Genomic DNA, 19,311 nt, shown 5'->3' with positions numbered 1-19,311 from the left:
TTTATATTTAAAATGCATTTTTATTTTCATCTTTACAAGAAAAACAAAGCTGAGACAGAGGGACAGAGGGAGAGAGTAAAAGCAGAAGGAAGGTATTGAGAGATTAGATAATAGCCTCTGGCGTCCTCCAAAACATAAATTATATACAATTCAAAATTATATCCATACAAAACATGCCACAGACAATAAAAACAACCATTTATTCTTCTTCCCTAAAAGTAGGTCTGCTGTACAGATTTCAACACAACACCTTTTAAAAAAAAGTAAATGTAATGCTTAAAAAAAGACATCCTCAGCTTTTAGTTATGCTTTTCTTAAATTAAAAAGCTGTGCAGAGAACTTAAATAAGGATATTCCAAACAAATACAACTAAAAAAAATGGGCTTCATTCAGTATGGTTCAGGCAAGAGAGCAAAAATTATCCAGTGACAACATGATCTTGAAAATGGAAAATAAAAGTAACCAAAAGAAAAACTAAATCAACCACAACTTATGTTTGTAAAAACTTAAAACATCTACCCTACCCCACCATCAGAGTCACGCCACAAACACGGTTTAACAATCCCATGAACAGGGGTCCTCGAGGATGGTCTGGGGGCGATCAGGGATGGAAAATCACAACAAACCCAGTAGGAAAACTAGTCATATCACACATGAGCTACTCCGATATATAGATTTCATTTACTATGTAAAAAAAGAAAGTGTTGGGCTGCACAGAGCAATTGGGGTTTCCTTTCGGGACTGGTTTGGGTTCAGTTCTCCCTTGAAAAAAAAAATCGAAAGAAACGTAGGAAATGATTTTATACCAAGACAGCCTGGCCTGTGTTTTTCAACTCCTGGCCTTCGCAATCGCATCATGATTTTAAATGAAAGGTTTAAAAAAAAAAAAGAAAAGCAGAAGACTCTGTGGCTTAAAAACATCTCCGACGACTTCTTAACTCTGTGTCTGGCCCGAGCCGTCAGCTAACAAATAAAGTCTCGTCAAGCGGAAATGTACAGGCGTGTTTTACAGGCTGCTAATAAATCAAAGCTAATAGAAAATACAATTAAATGCAAAAAACCCAGTTCATATAGACATTATTAAGATTTATTTAGTTTGCAGTTTATTTTTTAAAAGTTTTTTTTAATATATTTTCTAATAAAATGATATCCAGTGGTTGTTTTGAACTCTTTATCTCACCTTCTTGATTAAAAAGGAGCCTCGGACAGGAGAGCACTCAGCCCCTGGTTGTATATCTATATACAGTTTGTACACTTTGCAGCTTTTTTAAACTGGTGTGAGAGGAAGAGAGGGAGGGCTGGACAACATCACTCCCTCCAAATCTTTGTTTTTTTCATTTTTGTACTGTCATTAATTTAAATTTAATTTAAAAAAAATCATCAAATGCCCTTTTACACCTTTCACTGCTGAAGCCGCAGGCCACCAATAGGGGAATCTGCTCTCCCCAGCACCCCGAAAATGCAGCACACACCCCCACCCCTGTCTGTCCCTGTACAGTGGCAGAATGAGGGGTGAGAGTGAGGGGGGTTCGAGGCAGGGGGGACCCCCCCCAGTGGAGTCTGGGCTGGCAGTTTAAGAGAGACTACAGTAAATATACATCTGACTCCGCCGAAAGGAGAGTCATTCTTCTCAGACTGCGAGAGTCTTCATTTTCGGGGGTCACTGTTCCTCTCTGGATGAGAGGGGAGCAGTCGTGACCCCCCATCCCCCAGCCCACCCAGTTCGGGTGAAGAGGAACGCGCGCCGCGCTGCCCGACCGGAGCCCCTCGCTGCCACACAGGACGGGCAAGGTCGGGGTCCACGCGCAAGCACCTGGCTCCCCGATCCACTCGCCAATCCGACTCGCCGGGGCAGGAGCACGGAAGTTCTCCGTGTCCGGCTGCCGCACTCCGTGGAAGGGGACACGCCCCTGAAGGACTCGGGGCCTCTGAAGTCGCTAATCACCCGTTAGCCATGACGGTAGCGGGGGACGCGGCCGGTCTCCTCGATCCTGCCTCTAAGATTAAAGGGGGGGGAAGAAAGACTAAAGGGATTCAGATTTCCTAGACGACATTGGGTACAGGACAGGGCAAGAGATCCGACTCAGTTTCTGTACCTGCCAACAGCTGGGAGACAGCTGCCGTGATGCCTTGTTCAAATTGTTGCTTTATTTTCAATTTTTTAAAAGCAGAACGAGAGCTTGGCAGGCGAGTAACTTTACAGAGGACGCCCCATTCTCCTGAAATCCTGGAGAGATCACCTGCCCTGCCCACCCCCCCAGAACAGAACAGAAAGAAGAACGACTACCCCCTCCGGACGAGCACCAGCATTGTGCGTACAAGTGGAGGATATTCACTTGTCAATTTCTATGTACAGAGAGAGAGAGATACCGCTTTGAAAAATAAACCCCCCAAAAAAGAAAGCTACAAAAAGCCAGGACCGTCTAGCTCATTCTTAACCGGAAGATGCCAGCTTGGTTAATGCGCGAGTCTGAGATTTAAACCTTAAAAATTAACCGATTTCTTTTTAAACAGTTATTATACGTCTATATACAATATATAATATGGGCAGCAATAATTAGTCAATCACCAAAGGTAATCCAAGAGCAAGCCTGCTGCTTACACCCCACATCTCCGAAAGAGCTATTGCCACAGAAACTTACCCCCCCCCCCCCCCCCCACTACCCAAAACCCACCCATCCACCCTAATTTGACCCCGCATGTACCCCCTCCCCTCCCAGCAGCAGCCCTGTAGTTTTTCCGAAGCGAATAGATTCCACAGACTCTATGAGGTAGGCTGGGTCCTGTAACCCATCTTCAGCATCGACATACAATAAAACACCTGTCTCTCAGCAGGCTCCCGCCATCGCTGCTCCTCTCCAACAGGCTTCCTGTGTTGCAACGTCCCCTCCGGTGGGATCTCTCCACGCTCTGCTCGGGGTTCGGAGAGCGTCCGGAGCCGTTTTGGGATTGTCTCGCGGATACATATGCAGGTTCTCTCTCAAAGAAACGGGCTCGCTGGGATCACCCCCGCAGACGGGACCGGAGAGAGGAGAACGAGAACAAGAGGAAAACTCGCAAGCTGGAAAAGTCTGAATGGATTTGAAACCAAACCGAAACCGGCTGCGTCCGTCCTTCATCGAAATCTCTTTGTAGGAGTTCAAATCGACCAAGAGCCAGTTTAGCTCTGGCAGGGTGAAGGAGACGGCCATTCCTTCCGGAGGAGGAGCTGGAGTGCTCCCAGCGCCATCCTCGCTGGAAGATCTGCGGGAAGGGCGGAGCAGAGGGGGGGGAGGGCAGGGGAGGTCCCGGCTCGTTTCGTACGTTTGGATTCAGGTGCGCCCCCGGCCATCCCAGGATTGTCCCATCTGTCCTCTTCCTCCTCCACAGAGAAAGCATCCCGATAACAGCAGCAGCACCTGGAAAGTGGTTCCTTTATTTCAAGTAGAGTTTTTTTTTTGCGTCTTAAAAATCTGGGGCTCCTGGAGTTGTTCACCCATAAAAAAAAAGCGCTGTAACGCATCCACCTTTACAGTGGAGGTCAGGGGTCGTCTCCCAGCTCCTCCTCTTGGAAACAGCTCGCGACTGGGTGCGGTATCTTGGCTTGGCGACTCGGGCCTGGCCGTGTGGGGGGCCTCCCTCCTCTTCCACCAGGGCAGGACCCCCCCGCGGCCTCAGTTCATCCACTTGCGGCAGTTCCAGGCTCCGCAGTGACATGGGATCTTGTGCTGGTCATCCTCAAAGTCGAACTGGTAGTCGTAGGTCAGCTGGAGAAAGAGAGAGGGAGACATGGAGAAGGTCCGTCATTAACCATGAACTCCCTTCCTTTCCACAGCCCCCCCCCCCGATACTGTCCTATAAATGAGGGCTGTGCTGTTTGGGGACAGGCGCAGCTCTGCCCCTTGCGGGCTTGGAGCCACACAGCGCCGTTAGGCTGGGTCTCCCGCCACAGGGCAAGTCGGGAGAATCGGTGCCACTGAACCCCGCCTGTCATGCTTGCACCCACTGGAGAACGTGCTAGAAATCACCACGGCTACCGGCAGAGACTCGACTAGACGCATCAGCTGGGAGAGGAATATTCACCTGACTGCAGACGTGTACATAAACATGAAAGAACTGACCATGACATCTTACACCATCTGCAAAGCCAGACAGAGATAACGCCTTGAGGGCAGCTGCTGAAAACTGAGTACTTTAACCTGGATCAATGAAAACTTCACTTAATCAGCCGAGATTTCTCAAGGCAATCAGCATCCTTGACCCAAAACACCGTGCAGTTTGGAAGAGGATACTCTCCCTTCAGATTATTCCAGGTTTTGGTGTGGAATGCAAATTTGAAAGTACAAATACAAACACAAGGCAAGAAAAATGCAGTAGGTGACAAACTTGTCAGTTTTTTAGCTTCAGTCCAGAAACGTATGATTTAGCCTTTTGTGCTTTTCATTTGTTGCTTCACACAGCAGCATCACCCCAGGAAAGAAGTGACAGGGAGTAAAATTTCAATGAAAATATTAACATTGGACATTTCCACTGAACGCTAGGTGACCTTTACCTCCTCCTTGTGAGCCTTTTCTTAATTTGCTTATATGTTCTACATGATTTATTGCCACACTGGTCTGTGATACCACTGTTAATATATAGAACAACTGTGTTAAGAACTGTCAATATCCATAAGGTAACTAACTCATTGAGATGGTATATGGCATTCAAACAGGGAATATCGCCCCCTTGTGGCTGGATGACTGCATTACTCTGTGACATTCAAGCGCAATTTAAAGATCTTTTTCACCTTTCAATTTTTTCGGACGACACGCTGGGTTTCCCAAAGCAAGCCAGTCTTTTTTTTCTCAGCTTCTGTTATGTACATTACATGCGTGCTACTTTCCTGAAATAGTGCTGAAGCACCCATGAATCGTAATTCAGGAGTTACTACTGGTATGCAGTCGATATTGACATTTTTTATAAAACGGATTAAATTTACAATTTAAAACGTGTCTGAAATGGATAAAAATGTTTTTTTTTTTTAATATTCTGCTTTTGACATGGTCAGAACACAGGCACCACGCTGCAATTTTATTCGAGGGACAGGCACCACAAGCTTTCACTGATTGATCACCACAGGATCTTGCTTCTCTCTCACAGATGAGCCAAACTGTACTCTTGAAGGCTGAGGACAACCGTGAGGGAGCAGCTTGCTCTCTGTAGTAACACACTGCACTAGCAGAGAGCCACTCCACTCTTAAGCTGCTCTCCACTTTCTCCAAAAGTGCAGAGCAAGACGGGACTCTGCATGGGCTTTGGAAACCTGAACCCAGACGCAGGGGCTTGAGCCCTAGAAATGCTGATTAAGAGTAATTAAGCCATCAGCAGCAACGGTGGCTCTCCAGCAGCTGGACTGAGACCGACCATGATGGAGCAGCAACACACTGCACTAACAGAACAGTTGGTACAGAACCCCAGAAGGTCCCTAGTTCTGGCTGCTCAAGTGGTCGCTACCAGCTGACCGAGCTGAGCCGGGCCTGTCACGCCACGTCTCACTGCGAGCCCTTACCTCCTCTCCCTTGGGGATGCGCCGGCTGGAGATGATGATGATCTTGTCCTCCTTGTCGAAGGTCACGACCTCTGCCACGCAGTTCGGGGCACAGGAGTGGTTGACGTAACTGTGCAGGAAAGACGCACGGGAAGAAAAAACGTAAGGAAGGATCCCCAACAGGAGAAGGCCATCCGGCCCATCGAGCTTGTGTGCTTCCCGGGAGTTCATGTATCCAAGGATCTTGGACAGCTATTGTTTGAAAAGATCCCCGAGATTGCCAAGGCTGAGCAGTTTGTTATAGATCCCCGTTCCCAAATGCATTCCCCCCTTGGTTTCCAAAACTGGTCAGGAGTTGCAGAAATAACAACACGATGCAGCTAGACGGGAAGGATGGGAGAGAAGGACTTCACCAGGACAGGCCCTCCCCCCACAGCACCAAGATCAGGGACTCACCGGGCCGGGCCTCCGGTCAGAGTGGCATCGATCACGTGTTCATTGTTGATCCGGAACATGTAAATCCCTCGATTCTGGAATCACAGGGGAATTAAGGAAAAACTCGTAACTCTGAGCCACAAGTGCACCACAGAAAGGAATAATTACACACAACCTCTAGGCAGACAGGTAAAAATTCCTACATCTGAATACCCACCCTGAATCTAATTGATAAAACACTTCACAATCCTCCTCCTCTGACTTTACCACACCCAATTAACCCAGCCAAAGGAATGTGCTGTTCCAAAAAGCTTTTATAAAAAATGAGGTACATGTGAAGATGAAAGCTTCATTACGTTAAATGTTAGGAAAGGTCCAAACGCAAACATTTGTGCTAACGTGATTACAAAGAAGAGGATTTTCCTTAAATGGAGTCTAAGGGTGTCACCCAAAGATGTCAAAACACTTAAGTTCTACAGTCGGTGTGAAATTGATATCCATCTGTCCCATTGCAGCCCGTACGCTGACAAAGCCTCACCCCGCAATGGGAATCTATTAGTTGGGAGGTTCAAGTGAAGTGATAGCCCTGAACAAGGCCACCGCTGACCTGCTCCTCGTAGATCTTCTCCCGGCGGTTGGCGACCTCGTTGCGGATGATGGTGCCGATGTACTCGATGACCATGGTGTGCTTCTCCAAGTCCTTGGCCGCGTACAGGCCCAGGCCCTGAATGCGTGAGCGCGCCAGATACACGTTGTTCTTCCACTCCGTCTTCAGCCGCCGGTACTGGGAGGACTTGGAGTGGACGAACTGCTTGCTGTAGGGCGTGTTGATCTCTCCTGTGAACGTGCTCTGGTATGCCTTTGACATGCTGGTGCTGTTCAGGGTGTGGGGCCTGCAGAAGGAGGAAGCAATCCTGAAATGGGGGAACAAGCGTGTTGACTGATGCGAGCAGGCGCGAAGGAGCCAACGAGGAGGCCCCGTGGAATGTTAAAGGGGGCCAGGCTCTCACCTCTTGAAGTGGGTGAGGATCTTTGGCTCGGAACGGGCACAGCCAGTAGGGTTGATCATCAGGGGCAGCTCCATCAGGGGGTGGCGGCCGTAGCGGAACACGTAGTTCTGGCAGTTCTCCACACCGGGCAGCTGGGACGGAGACAGAGCAGTCAAAACACGGATCATGGCCTCGCCTTAGAGGGCCGCCGGGCTGCGGCGGAGGAGAGTGGCCCTTACCGATTCAGTGATGCGCAGCACGGCGTGCACGGTCAGCCCGTACATCTCCTCCCCCTTCACATGGTCCGTGAACAGCTTCAGCATCTCCGCCTCCTGCCGCAGCCGGGCCACCTGCTCCACCACGCGGTCCCACAGCGCTGCGCACAGGAAACAGAACGGGGAGGCCGTGAGACCAACTTCCTGCCGCGCTGCACTAAATATCTCCTTATGCCACGAATTCCCAAAAGAGCCTGACGCTCGGAAACTATCTCGCTGGGGAAAGACGGGTGAACAACTGGACTAGACGCACAAAATCGCGGAGCAACCTGCCACAGCCTTGGGTTTTCAGAGCGCAGGGCACAGGGAGGGGACACAGGGTGGAAACATCATTCATGGAGAGCGAGGGGAAGTGAGCGAGAGGGCACGTCCGAAACCCGGTGCACCCTGCGGGACTCACCAACCGGCCTAACTGTTCAGACCGGCCGTCGTACACCTGGGGATAACTGTGTGGCAAGTCACAACGACACAAGAGGGATGCGATGCCCAAACGCGGCTTGCAGTGAGACGCCAGGCCAGATCTTTAAGGGGGGGGGGGCCTTACCTTGTGGCGAGGATTCCCGCAGCAGTAGGTCCTCGTGCCCCTGCTCCAGCACGCGCACCTCGAAGAGCGGCCGCCCGTCCTCCTCGCTGATGCGGCAGCGGTAGCAGCAGCGGCGGTTGGGGAGGCGCGTGCTCCAGTAGATGCGCGTGGCCTCGTAGCCCACGGGGAAGATGGCGGAGGAAGAGTGGAAGGCCGCCATCTGGGAGGGCAGCAGCTGGCCCACGGCGTGGAAGATGAGCCCACCGACCCGGAACATGTGGATCCGGTCGCCCCGCTGCAGGATGCTGGCGATCTGCTTCACCTCGTCGCGCTCAATGTAGACGCGGCGGAAGACGGCGAAGGAGCTCAGCTCCTCCTCGCTGGGGCCCTTCAGCTTGTGCTGGGTGCAGAGCATGGTCTTGTCCTTGAAGAACATGCAGCGCGCCCGGATGGCGCAGGCAAAGTGATACACGTTGGGGCAGCGCAGGCGGTTGCAGCTGTTGGTGGCGCCCGTCTTTTGGCAGTAGGCGCAGCGCGTGCGCAGCCCCCGCCGCAGGGCCACCTCCACGTTGATGAGCGCCCCGCCCTGCGTCTCGTACACCTCCGTGGACCACAGCGCGCAGTTCAGGTGCACCCACAGGTCCAGGTCGATGTTGAGCAGGCGGGCCGGCCCGTCCGTGGCGCCGTCGCCCTCTTCGTGGCAGAAGCAGCACTTGCGCAGGTCGCGGGGCAGCACGTCGGGCCGCAGCGTGATGCGCAGGCGCTCCATCAGCTCCGAGATCTCGCGCGCGCTCTCGCGCCGGGACCCCGCCTTGCGGATGGTGATCAGCAGCTGCAGCCGCTTCCAGCGCAGGCCCTTCCACTTCTTCACCTTGGGCCGCACCTCCTCGTCCTCCGACGCTGGCCGCCCGCGCTGCTTGACCAGTTTCGGGGCCTCTGGAGCTGGGATGAGGGCAGGGGTGTTGGCGGGGAGGGCAGGGGTGGGGGCGGCTGGGACAGAAGCCAGAGGAGGGGGAGGGGGAGCCAGGATGGGCTCTGGCTCTGGTTCGGGCTTGACTGCATCAGCCAGGCTTGCGGGGGAGGGCGAGGTGGGCTGGACATCAGGAGGAACTGCAGGAGCAGGAGGAGGAGGAGGAGGGGGCGAAGGTGACTGAGGTGGCGAGGCCTCCACAGGGATGATGGGAAGGTGCCGCACATCCAGGTTGGAGACGTTGGCGGTGTAGCAGTGTTGGACGGGCTTCTGCTCCGGTTCGGGACACTCCTGAGAAAGGGGCAGATTGGAAGCATACCTATTACACACTTGTCAACTTCCTTCCCCCTTCCTCAGTCATCAGCCTGGGCAGCTGGTCAGTACTAATCAGCTGCAAAACAACTAACGATCTGAATCGCTTCACTTCGCCTTTGGCAGATTCCTTTGATAGTGAAAGAAGGATCTGTAATCTTTATAATACCGGACACGTGAGAAGTAGAGAAGAGCCGGGAAGACAAAGTGGACAGTCTTCCACACATCCAGAGGCACACAAGAAACCAGTCATGTAAACCATGCAAACACAAGACTGGACGAAATTACACTGCATGTAACAATTTACTTTGTAAACAATTTAATAGATTGTATAAAATTCATTTTTGCCCCAAAAAAATCTCATCTTTAAAGTGTATGAGAGCATCTTCCTCAAATGCACCAGGCACGTCCTCCAGCAGAGGGACTGACCTGTTTAATAAGAGACAGGATGTCCACCTGCTTCTTCAGGGTGCAGCCGGGTAGGGACACATCAAACTGCTTCAGCCAGTCGGCCTTCTCCTGCGTGGGGCGCTCTTCCTCAGAGGGGCTGGGCTTCGGACACAGGGCTCCTGGGACGGAGATCAGGATTAGTTACAGCATCGGTTTTACTCAGCTCTTGAACATGCAGATGAGGGAAAGGAAGGCACCACGAGCAAGCCTGCACCTGCCTGCTGACTGGGTGACCGCAAAGCAGACTCTTCATGTTGGTAAGCTAGTACACTGCCCGCACAAACAGAAGACACAGACTACGACCTGCCCTGTCGCAGACACTGGAAGGAAAATAAGCAACGAGAGGAGCCCAATTGACCTGTTTAGTCCATCCTACTGTTAGATCGGATGATTTTGTACTGCCCTTTCTGGAATTCCTGGAAGAACTGTCTTTTGTGGGCTCATCTGCAGAATGAAGGGGCATTATGGAGGAACACTGCGGATGCCTGTTGAGTGCGATGGCTGTGTCCGCTACCTCTTATGAGAGGTACCCGAGTTGCCCGACTCTGCAGATTCAGAGTGTCCAATCTACATCATACAAGGATGAATGGGGTAATGCCAATGTGAATACAAGTTCACTCAGGAAGCAGATAATTTGTTTCTGGAAAACAATGCTAACACAAGCCATAGCCCCACCTGCGGGCAAAGCTCAAGGAGCTTGTGTACTATTGTGGTTCTGTCCATTGCGTGCCCAACTGGCACAGTTACCTGGTGCGGAGGAGTCCGGAGCTGGCTTGCCCGGCTCGGTGGCCCCCCTGCCTGGGCTCTGGGGGAACGCCACCTCATAGGACACGGGCATGCGCATGTGTAGGAGCTGGGCCACCGCCACCATCACGGTGTTGAGGTTCTGCAGGGGGGGAGAGCAAGAGAGGACAACCGGGGTCAGCCAGCAGCTACAAGTGTGAAGTACAAGGAACAGAGCCCCGGATCAGTTTCACGATTTCTTCTAGTGACAGCTCTAACAGTCGACCTGGCGTGCCAAAACAGAAGGAAGGCCACTCAGCCCATCCAGCTCAATCGCTTGCATAGTAGCAAGCTTGATCTGATGATTTCTCTTTCTTGTAAAAATCCAGGGTATCGGCTTCAACAACATGGCCCATCAACCTTCGTGTTAAAACGTACCACCCAGCCTCAGTTTCAAAAACATTTCCCTCCAGGTTTTGACCTGTGATCTCAACCTATTTCATTGTTGAACTTGCTTCCTAAGCATCTACATCAGGCCCTGCAAAGGGTAAATGAACCAAGCAACCAAACCACATTGTGCCTGTTCTTCTCTGAAGCGGTGCCTTTGGGTTGATGATTCCCTCTAGCCTTTTCATTTTCACACGAGAGGGACAAGAAGCAGGGAGCAGGAATGCAGCTCAGCATTGGCTCGTACCTTGGCGGCGGCAGCGGAGAGGGTAAAGGTCACCGACACTTCGCTGCCCTTTGCTTTGTCCCAGAGACTTGACCTAGGCGCCACCTTCCCTTGCTCTGGAAACTCAAACGGCTTATCTGGAAACACTATGGAATAGGAAGCACAAAAAAACGCATTAAGCTCTAATCCTGCATGCTTCACATGTAAATCAAAACCCCAAAGACTACATAAACCTGTACGATTTAATCAGTCAGTAAATCTAATGACAAAGAGCTCTTGAAATAGTGGTGCCCAATTCCAGTTCTGGAGTGCGGTAGAGTTTGTTTTCTTTTTTTCTCTTCTCTCCACAACCTCATTGGGGTCATCATTAAGTTCATTAGACCCGTTTCACTTTTCAAAAGGTCTTCAGCTTCTAGTGACTTGGAGACCTAGAACACCTGCTGGACTCCGGCCCTCCAGGACTGCCCCTGTGCCCTTGACAGATCAAGCCCAGCGACCGAGCCAGACTGTCTGGCACGGGCAAAGCAAAGCTGTCCTCCCGGCCCCGGGCTGCCACTGACGTACCGGGAATGGAGGCGCGGGGGATGATGGGAATGACGGGGGAGAAGGCCCTCTCGCTCTCCTCTAGCCTGGCGTCTCCGAGGAGGGGGAAGCGTGGAGCCTCGTCACCCAGGACGCTCTCGGGTGAAGAGGCTGGGACAATGCTGTCAGGAGCGTCGCTGTCCTCGTCACTCTCCATCCTGCAAGGTACGCACACAGGGGACACATCAGAGAGACTGATATTGTGCTTTTGGAGTGAAATCCAAAGGGCATGACTGAAAGCAGTTGACCAGAACACATGGCCCTTCCGGCACAGTCAGATGGAATACTTCCATACAGCAGTGCTTTACTCGCGAGGACAATATCAGCCTTCGTTAAACTGAACACCAAGTCAGTGGAGCAGTGAGAAATTGTGGTTTGCACTGCCCTGGCTGCAGAGGAGGGGGCTCGGCTCAGGCGGCCTACCTGATGTCCTCGTTCTGGTTGTGGGGGGGTGTGGGCAGGGCAGCCAGCAGGTCCACACTCTTCACCTCCTCGGCAGCAGAGTCTGGAGCCACACAGGAGCATGTTAATCCAGTGACCAGACAACCATATCTGATTGGAAATGCACATTCGCACACGGGAGTAGGCTTGCGCCCTTTTTAGATTGGTACCTTTTTAGCACAGACCTCGGTTATAAAACACTACGTCATTCAATCTAGAAGGGTTTCGTCACCTGCTTATTTTAACCTGCTGGACTATTCCTCAGAACACGCAGGTGCTTTAACAGGTGGCCACTGTGCAAAAATGAACCCACCCCGATACTTCCCCGAGGCTAATAGTCACGCCCCTCTGCACCGTGACTAAATTTAGTGTTTGAAGGTGGTTTTAATTTTAGGATTAAATACAAAATAGTCAAATAGAAGATACAATCATCAGCTTTCATGCTAAATGGAGAAGCTCTCCCACCATGTGGGCAGACCTCGAACGTACTTAGCAAGTGTCAAAGTCAACTTCAGACTACTGTAAAAGGCCAGAGTTTTATTAAAGGAATTTAAAGGGCAAAAAATGCAGGCTGAACAAGAGCAAGTCACGTTCTTAACTTCAGAAACGCACAAGCAGCCAAAGCACACTTCCACACATTCCTATGAAGGACTACCCCATCTGCATCTCACCCTTGGGCTCCTCGGCCTCCGAGGGGGCATCCGGCTCCTTCTGCCCCTCGGTCAGCTCCTCCACAGCTGTCACTCCGTTCAGCAGCTTGTGCTGAACTGAGGGGGGCGGCGTGGGGGGCAGCGAGGAGGGGGGCGTGGGCGGGTTGCTCAGGTTATTCTGCGGAGAGAGCACACACTTGAATCACCTTCTGCCAGACAGGAAGTGACCTCATAGCACATGACACATGCTTTCAGAGCTGTGGTCAACAACCCCACACACACACACCTAATCAGTGAGACTGAGGAATTATTAAAATTCCCCAGTAAATTCTTAAAATTCATTGTAAAAAGTAATAATCGTTGCACAAGGTAAGAGTCATGGATTACTTTTGAAAAATTTCCCCCCCCAAACACCTGTTTAAGAGAAGCTGTACTTCGAATGACGCAAAAGTTTGCGTAATCGGCTGTACAAGACATTTTAAAAAAAGCTTTGCGGGATTAAGAAATTCTTTGCAGTGGAAGCCCAGAAGACTGTTCTCCAATGATTGGGTCAGAGAGCCCTGCTTTAGATAATTTGAAAAGAACCTCTTGACATTTTAAAAGTTCGACCCAAAGCCTGGATTTCCAGTGCCAGGGAGCGGGGAAGCAGGACTGCGGGGCGGCCGTACCTTGGTGAGCAGCTGGGAGTAGTAGTCGGGAATGTTGTCCAGGACCGCGTTCCCGAATGAGCCCTTCAGCTGGGCTTTGCCGTTGGCAGGGCTGCTGCCGAAGGGGGAGAACAGGTCCAGGTTGGCTGCGATGGAGGGCTCCATCAGAGGCAGCAGAGACAGCTCCTGGTGTCGGGAACAGAGAGGCAGCGGCTTATACCAGGCTCCAGGGATGAGGGCAAACCACTTACTCCCTGCCTCTGGCCACGTGCAACTCCTTTCCCATTAGACAAGGAGAGCTTTGCCATCTAATCCCAAGAATTCAGAGCCACTCCAGGACTTCAGGGCCTCCAGGTCCTCAGTTTATCATTCCACCTGAGATGCTGCTTAACCGAATGAATTGAATAGAAGTCGAAACACCTGCCTATTAGGTCTTGATTAGTTGCTCACTGAACAGCATCTGTGGACTTCAGCCCACATAAACCTTATCCCCTAACATTCCAACTAGCAGTTAAGCTAAATTAGTTGTCTTAATTGGACTAATTCAAGTTTTGCTCATCTCTTCAGCTTCTGTGGCTTGCAAGAGACCTAGAAAACCTGCAGAGCTGTCATCTCTCCAGGAATGTCAGTTTAAGCTGAAAAGATTCAAGACACAGGGCCGCAACGGAAGAGAGCAGAGCAGAACAGCAACAGCCGTGCTCTTGCTTGGCCAAATCGGACATCACTTTCAGAGAAGAGCAACCAGGTACCTTCCGGGACTTCAGGGAATGTCCTATACTGACAGGCTGAAGAGACTGAATCTCTGTCTTGAACAGAGACAGCTGAGAGAGGACCAGATCTGATTACCTGAAACCAACAGTGATGAGTCTATCCTTCAGACCCTTCTTCAGTGTCAAGTGAAACAAGTGAGGAGAAAACTGGACACTTTGTGCAACAGCTAAAGTTAAAAACTGGAGGCGTATCTTCATCTAAAGGAAGAAAGTCTGGAACAAGCCATCCAGTCATGTTGCTGAAACCTATATCCTGGTTTCTATTAAAAACGGGCTGAAGGAGATCCTCAGATCAACTACGCAATGAATGGCCTCCTGTTTGTGACTGCTGTTATGTTCTGACCGGTGATGGCTGATCTGTACCTGCTACGGTCTCGGTCTGACCCAAGATGTTTTTAAAAGACCGAAGGGCCTGCAGGTGCAGGGATCACTGAAAAGGGGTACCTCCACTCACCCCCTCCTGCCTGACATGCCCTAAAGGCCGAAAGGAGGTGGTCTTGTGGCCACCAGGAGAAAGTGTGGCCCCACTGACTATTATGGGTCAAGAACTCCTCCTCGACAGAGTAACGGAGAGAGGACAGGAGGGAGCCCGGCAGCCTCCACTCTCCAGCTCACCTGTTTCAGGTGTTTCATCAGGGCCTCGGTGCTCTTCCCCATCTCCTCCTTCTTCGTCTTCTTCCGAGAGTTGGCCACCCTGTCTCCCGACTTGGGCGTGCGCTTGGGCTTTGCCCCAGCGGGCTTTTTAGTGATGGACTGCAGGTCCTGTGTTTGATGGGGGGGGGGGTGGGGGGGGGATTGGGGGTGGTGGACAGGCGGAGAAGAAGAACCTGGTTATCAAGGGGAGCAGAGGGCCAGATAGCAGCCACAGTAGGTACCTGCAGTGCCTGATTACCGCTCGCTTCAGAGAAAACAGGTGCACTGGGGAAAAAAACATCCTTGCATTATATAAGTCCTTTACATGTGAACCCTCGTTGGCCTGTGCAGAACAGAGGTATACTGGCCAGAGCTGGTCTCCCTGAAGTGCAAGTCGCTGCCTACCGCAATATAAGCACTTTTTCTACACAAAAACAAAAATGCAGACCACAAACAGCTGAAACTTAACATGCAAATACAGTAAATGCGTTAACTGTATATGCTTGGGCAACACATGCCAATGAACCTCGCTGAACTGACTGAACGAGTGGAGAGAGTGTGGGGGAGGAATACGAGGGATGAGGTTGACCTCACCTCCATGTTGCGTGGCGTGGCTTGCAGCTTCTGCTCCAGTAGTGCCAGCTTGCTGTTGATGTGCCCATTGATCTCGCTGTGGATGCCGTCGGAGGGCCGCTGCGCGGCGAGCTGCAGGTTCTTGGTGCGCAGGAGCTTCTGGAGGAGCTGCTGTCCCGTCTCAGACCTGGGGCCAGTGGAGCCCGGAGGGCCAGGCGGGGCTGCAGGATTGTCTGGGCTGGAAGGGATGACGGTGCTGCCGGACCCGGCAGCGGTGGTGGGGTGAAGCCCCACTGGCTCGCCATTGGACTCCCTCTTGATGGCGCCGGTCCGGCCCTCTGCACCGGGCCCGACCCCGTCGCACTGCACCTCCCCAGGCTCCTGCTTGATATTCTGAAGGGTGATGCTGTAGAGCGAGTCGGAGCTGCCGGAGCCCGTCGGGGCCTGGGGTGTTTGGCTCTCGGAACCCTGTCCTGCTGGCTGCTGGAGCTCCTCCTTCTGAGGCGACGGCCCGTTGGGCTGTCGCTCCTTTGTGTCAGCATCCTCCCCGACAGCGTTTCCCGCAGGCTGACATTCAGATTTAAGACCTGGTTGGTCCACAGGTCTGTTGGCATCGGCTGTTTGAGCCGGCTTGGTCCCAGATGCCTGGCTGAAGATGTCGCTTTGCCCGAGGTTTCGCTCCGTTTCAGCGCTGGCACTGCCGGGATTAGAGGGCGTGAGCGTGCCGGGCTCCCGCTTGGCGACCCTTGCTGGACTGGAGATGGCCTCCTGTTGTTGAACAGAGGTGGAGATGGGTGCTGTATCTGAGGGTGCAGGGCACACTGCTCTGGCTGGAGAGCCCCCAGGTATTTGGGGGGCCTGGAAAGGGCTGGAGGCAGCTGTGTGTGGTGGCTGCTGCTGCTGTTTCTGTATCAGCTGCTGGTAGTGCAGGGCCTGTGTGGGTGAGGCTTGGTGCAGCCCTGTAGGCTGGGAGGCCATGGCTTGGGCCACAACATGCCTCTGCTGCTGGACACAGAGGGGATCCCCAGGGGAGCTGTGACCTAAAGCCTGGCGAGGAGACATCGGCCTGATTAGACAGCCCTGAGAGGGCACATTTACCTGTCCCATCATGCCTTGCTGCACAGGAGTCTGACTTCTAGCTGCTTTCTGCTGAAGCTGCTGCTGGAGCTGTTGTTGAGTCATCATGGTGTGCTGCATAGCTTGCTGTTGTTGTGTAGGGAGCCCATGCTGTGGTTGAGCCTGGGGTGTCATTTGCTGTGGCACTGCAGACTGTCCCATGATTCCTGGCTGCTGCTGCTGGGGAGATCCGATAACCCCTTGCTGTTGAGGAGAACCTGAAGCCCCTTGCTGCACCAGTGCTCCTTGGTGGAACTGCTGCTGCTGTGACATGAGTCCCTGCATCCGTTGGTCATTAGAGGGCACCTGTTGTCCCTGCCCCTGCTGCCCTTGCAATTGAACCTGTCCCTGGTTTGCTGCCTGCCTCAGCATCTGCCCTTGCTGGAGCTGGCGCTGGGCAAGGATGGCTTGGATCTGCTGCTGGGGGGGAAGGTGGCGCAGCTGGGGGTTCTGAGCAATGTAGTTCTGGAGGCTCAGGGAAGCTTGGACCTGCCCCATAGTTGCCACACTGCCCCCTGTTCTTTGGCCCATCATCCCTTGCTGACCCCTCACCACCTGCTGCCCCATGGCCATCTGCCCCATCATGGCTTGCTTCTGCTGGACCAAGAGGGCTTGTTGCTGCTGCTGCTGTTGTGTGGGGTGGGCCATCATACCAGGCTGAGGCTGGCTGGAGTTATTCTGCCCTAGGACTGCCTGCTGTTGCCCCAGCATTCCTTGCTGCTGACCCATAACACCCATGTTCTGCTGTCCCACCATGCCTTGTGGTTGCGGTCCAGGCTTCTGACCCAAAATGGTTCCCTGCTGCTGCTGTGCCATGTAACACATTTGTTGGCCTTCCTGTTTGATAGTGATGAGGCCAGGCTTCTCCCCTCCCAGGGAATTCTGCCTCTGCAGAGCCAGCTGCTGCTGTTGCTGTGCTTGGGAGAGCATCCCTGTCTGCTGTCCACCCAGGTAGCTGTGCTGTTGCTGAGGTGCTGGAGTGGTAGAGGGATTTGGGGGCTGCTGCTGCTGTAGTGACTGTTGCTGACCCATGTAGATGTGGGTTTGCTGTTGCAGTACTGCCCCATGATGGTCACCAGCAGAGCCAGGCTGCTGTATGTGAACTGGAGTTGAGGGTCCTTGCTGCTGCGGCCTGGGACTCAGCAGCCCAACCTCCTTGGGGCTGGAATTCTGTCCCTGAGGCTCCAGTGGAAGGCTCTGCCCACCTGGCTGCAGACCATCAGGGGCCCCTTGTGGTTGTAGCCCCTCATGGGAGGCCCCGGCTGGAGGTGAGGGGCCTAGGAGGCCCTGAGGCTCAGCTGACCCTGGCTGAGAAGGAGTGGGCTGGAGCTGTCCTCCAGAGTCTTGCTGCTGGCTGCTTTGGTTCAAGAAGCTTTGCTGTTGCTGTTGTAAATGCTGCTGCTGTAGCTGATGCATTTGCTGCTGCTGCTGTAAATGGGCCAGATTCTTGGCAGCGTTGTGTTGTTGCTGTGAAAGCAGCATGCGCTGGGCGAGGACATTCTGTTGTTGTGGGGTGAGCTGACTTAGTCCTTGTGGCCCCCTGAGGGCCTGCTGCTGGGGCCCCAATGGTCTCTGAAGGCCCTGCTGTGCCATCAAGCCCTGGGCTCTCTGCTGCTGCAGTAAAACTTGTTGACTTCCCATCATTCCCTGTTGGTTTCCCATTATTCCTGGGGTCTGACCAATCTGTTGCCCGGCCATTATACTCTGTTGTGCCTGGGCCAGTGGCTGGTTACCAATCATGCCCTGCGGTGCCTGGACCTGACCTTGCTGGCTCTGCAGCGGTATCTGCTGAGTTCCCATCATACCCTGTTGGTTTGAGACGAGCTGCTGGGGTCCCATCATGCCTTGCTGCTGAGGTGGCTGCTGCTGGGCCATCATGGGGTTTCCCATTATACCCTGCTGTGGCTGTCCAACTACCCCACCTGGCTGCTGCCCCAGAATGCCTGGCTGCTGTGCTTGCTGTGGCATGGGTAGCTGTCCCATCATGCCTTGCTGCTGTTGCTGCTGCATCTTCTGGACCAGCTGCATCCTGTGCTGAAGCTGCATCTGTCTTTCCTGCAGGAGCCGTGCATCAGGACCAGGGGCTCCAGCCCCTTGGGGAAAATAACCCCCCGAGGGCACAGGGGTTGCTGCACCCAGGGCTCCAGGGTGTGGTGTCTGAGCTCCTCCAGGGAAAGGCTGCCCTTGTTGACCAGCTACGTTCATTCCCAGAGGGGGCATACGCACAGGCTGCTGCCCCAACAGGGGCGCCCCCTGCTGACCTGCCATAAGCTGACCAGGGAGCTTCGCGACCAACCGGGGCCCCTGTGTGGACGGACCAGGTGCCAGGATCCCAGAGCCCTGCTGGTGCTGTTGCTGTTTGTTGCGGTATTCTGTCATCAGGTTGGTGTGCTCCTTCTGCTGCTTCCGCACCTGAAACACAACAGCACAGTCAAGAGCCACCGGGTAAACAGCAAAGCACAAGGCTAACTGGAAAGCTCTCAGGTTGCTCTTGAGCCACACAGAATTGTCTGTGTGCACAGAGAATGCAGCCCTGGACGTGAAACCATAGCGGATGGCCACAACACATACAAAGCAAATGACAGTGTTCAATTAAAGCACTTTATTTCTGCCAAGGGTGATTCCAATGCTTGTATATTGTACCTTGTTTGGGCTATTCAGATGTGTAATGAACACACAGTTATGGTAAAAACAGCCTGCTGGTTCACGGTCTCAGTCAACTGCCATAGCTACTATTCCAAACTGCACTGGATTTGCTTTGCACAGATCTGTGCTGAAACAGGTTGGACTGCAGGCCTCAAAGCTTGTGTAGCTTCAGGATTATGGACTACACACATCGAAGCATGTGCAAAGCTACAGGAATGTAAGAGTGTAACCAAGAATTTACAACCATCTGTAGCAGGGATGTCCAATCCAGGACCTGGAACACCAGTGTCTACAAGGTCTGCTTTCTAGCACGGCGCTTCACAACTGAAACCAGCTGGTTTTTGGCTTATTTTAGTTATTTGGAATAACTAAATCCCTTCTCCTAGCTCTTCAG

General features: G+C 52.7%; 1 protein-coding gene across 1 annotated transcript in view; it reads right to left on the bottom strand.

Annotated features, from left to right (window-relative positions):
• The window catches only part of kmt2d (lysine (K)-specific methyltransferase 2D), a 62,378-nt gene continuing 43,067 nt past the window's right edge, over positions 1-19,311 (bottom strand). The window contains exons 40-55 of the mRNA XM_088633380.1: positions 15,177-18,683; positions 14,565-14,711; positions 13,201-13,365; positions 12,554-12,710; positions 11,865-11,946; positions 11,424-11,599; positions 10,881-11,005; positions 10,211-10,349; positions 9,443-9,582; positions 7,753-8,992; positions 7,173-7,309; positions 6,955-7,085; positions 6,552-6,837; positions 5,966-6,039; positions 5,531-5,639; positions 1-3,746 (exon numbers count right to left, since the gene is read on the bottom strand). Of these exons, the coding sequence (XP_088489506.1) occupies positions 3,654-3,746; positions 5,531-5,639; positions 5,966-6,039; positions 6,552-6,837; positions 6,955-7,085; positions 7,173-7,309; positions 7,753-8,992; positions 9,443-9,582; positions 10,211-10,349; positions 10,881-11,005; positions 11,424-11,599; positions 11,865-11,946; positions 12,554-12,710; positions 13,201-13,365; positions 14,565-14,711; positions 15,177-18,683 (6,708 nt within the window). The 3' untranslated portion in view covers positions 1-3,653. The remainder of the gene's footprint in view (positions 3,747-5,530; positions 5,640-5,965; positions 6,040-6,551; positions 6,838-6,954; positions 7,086-7,172; positions 7,310-7,752; positions 8,993-9,442; positions 9,583-10,210; positions 10,350-10,880; positions 11,006-11,423; positions 11,600-11,864; positions 11,947-12,553; positions 12,711-13,200; positions 13,366-14,564; positions 14,712-15,176; positions 18,684-19,311) is intronic.

The sequence above is a fragment of the Lepisosteus platostomus genome, chromosome 1 (assembly GCF_059453375.1).
Source record: "Lepisosteus platostomus isolate fLepPlt1 chromosome 1, fLepPlt1.hap1, whole genome shotgun sequence".
In the NCBI taxonomy this organism is placed as follows: Eukaryota; Metazoa; Chordata; class Actinopteri; order Semionotiformes; family Lepisosteidae; genus Lepisosteus; species Lepisosteus platostomus.
The sequence above is the reverse complement of the archived record's forward strand: the minus strand, read 5'-3'. Positions and strand labels throughout refer to the sequence as shown.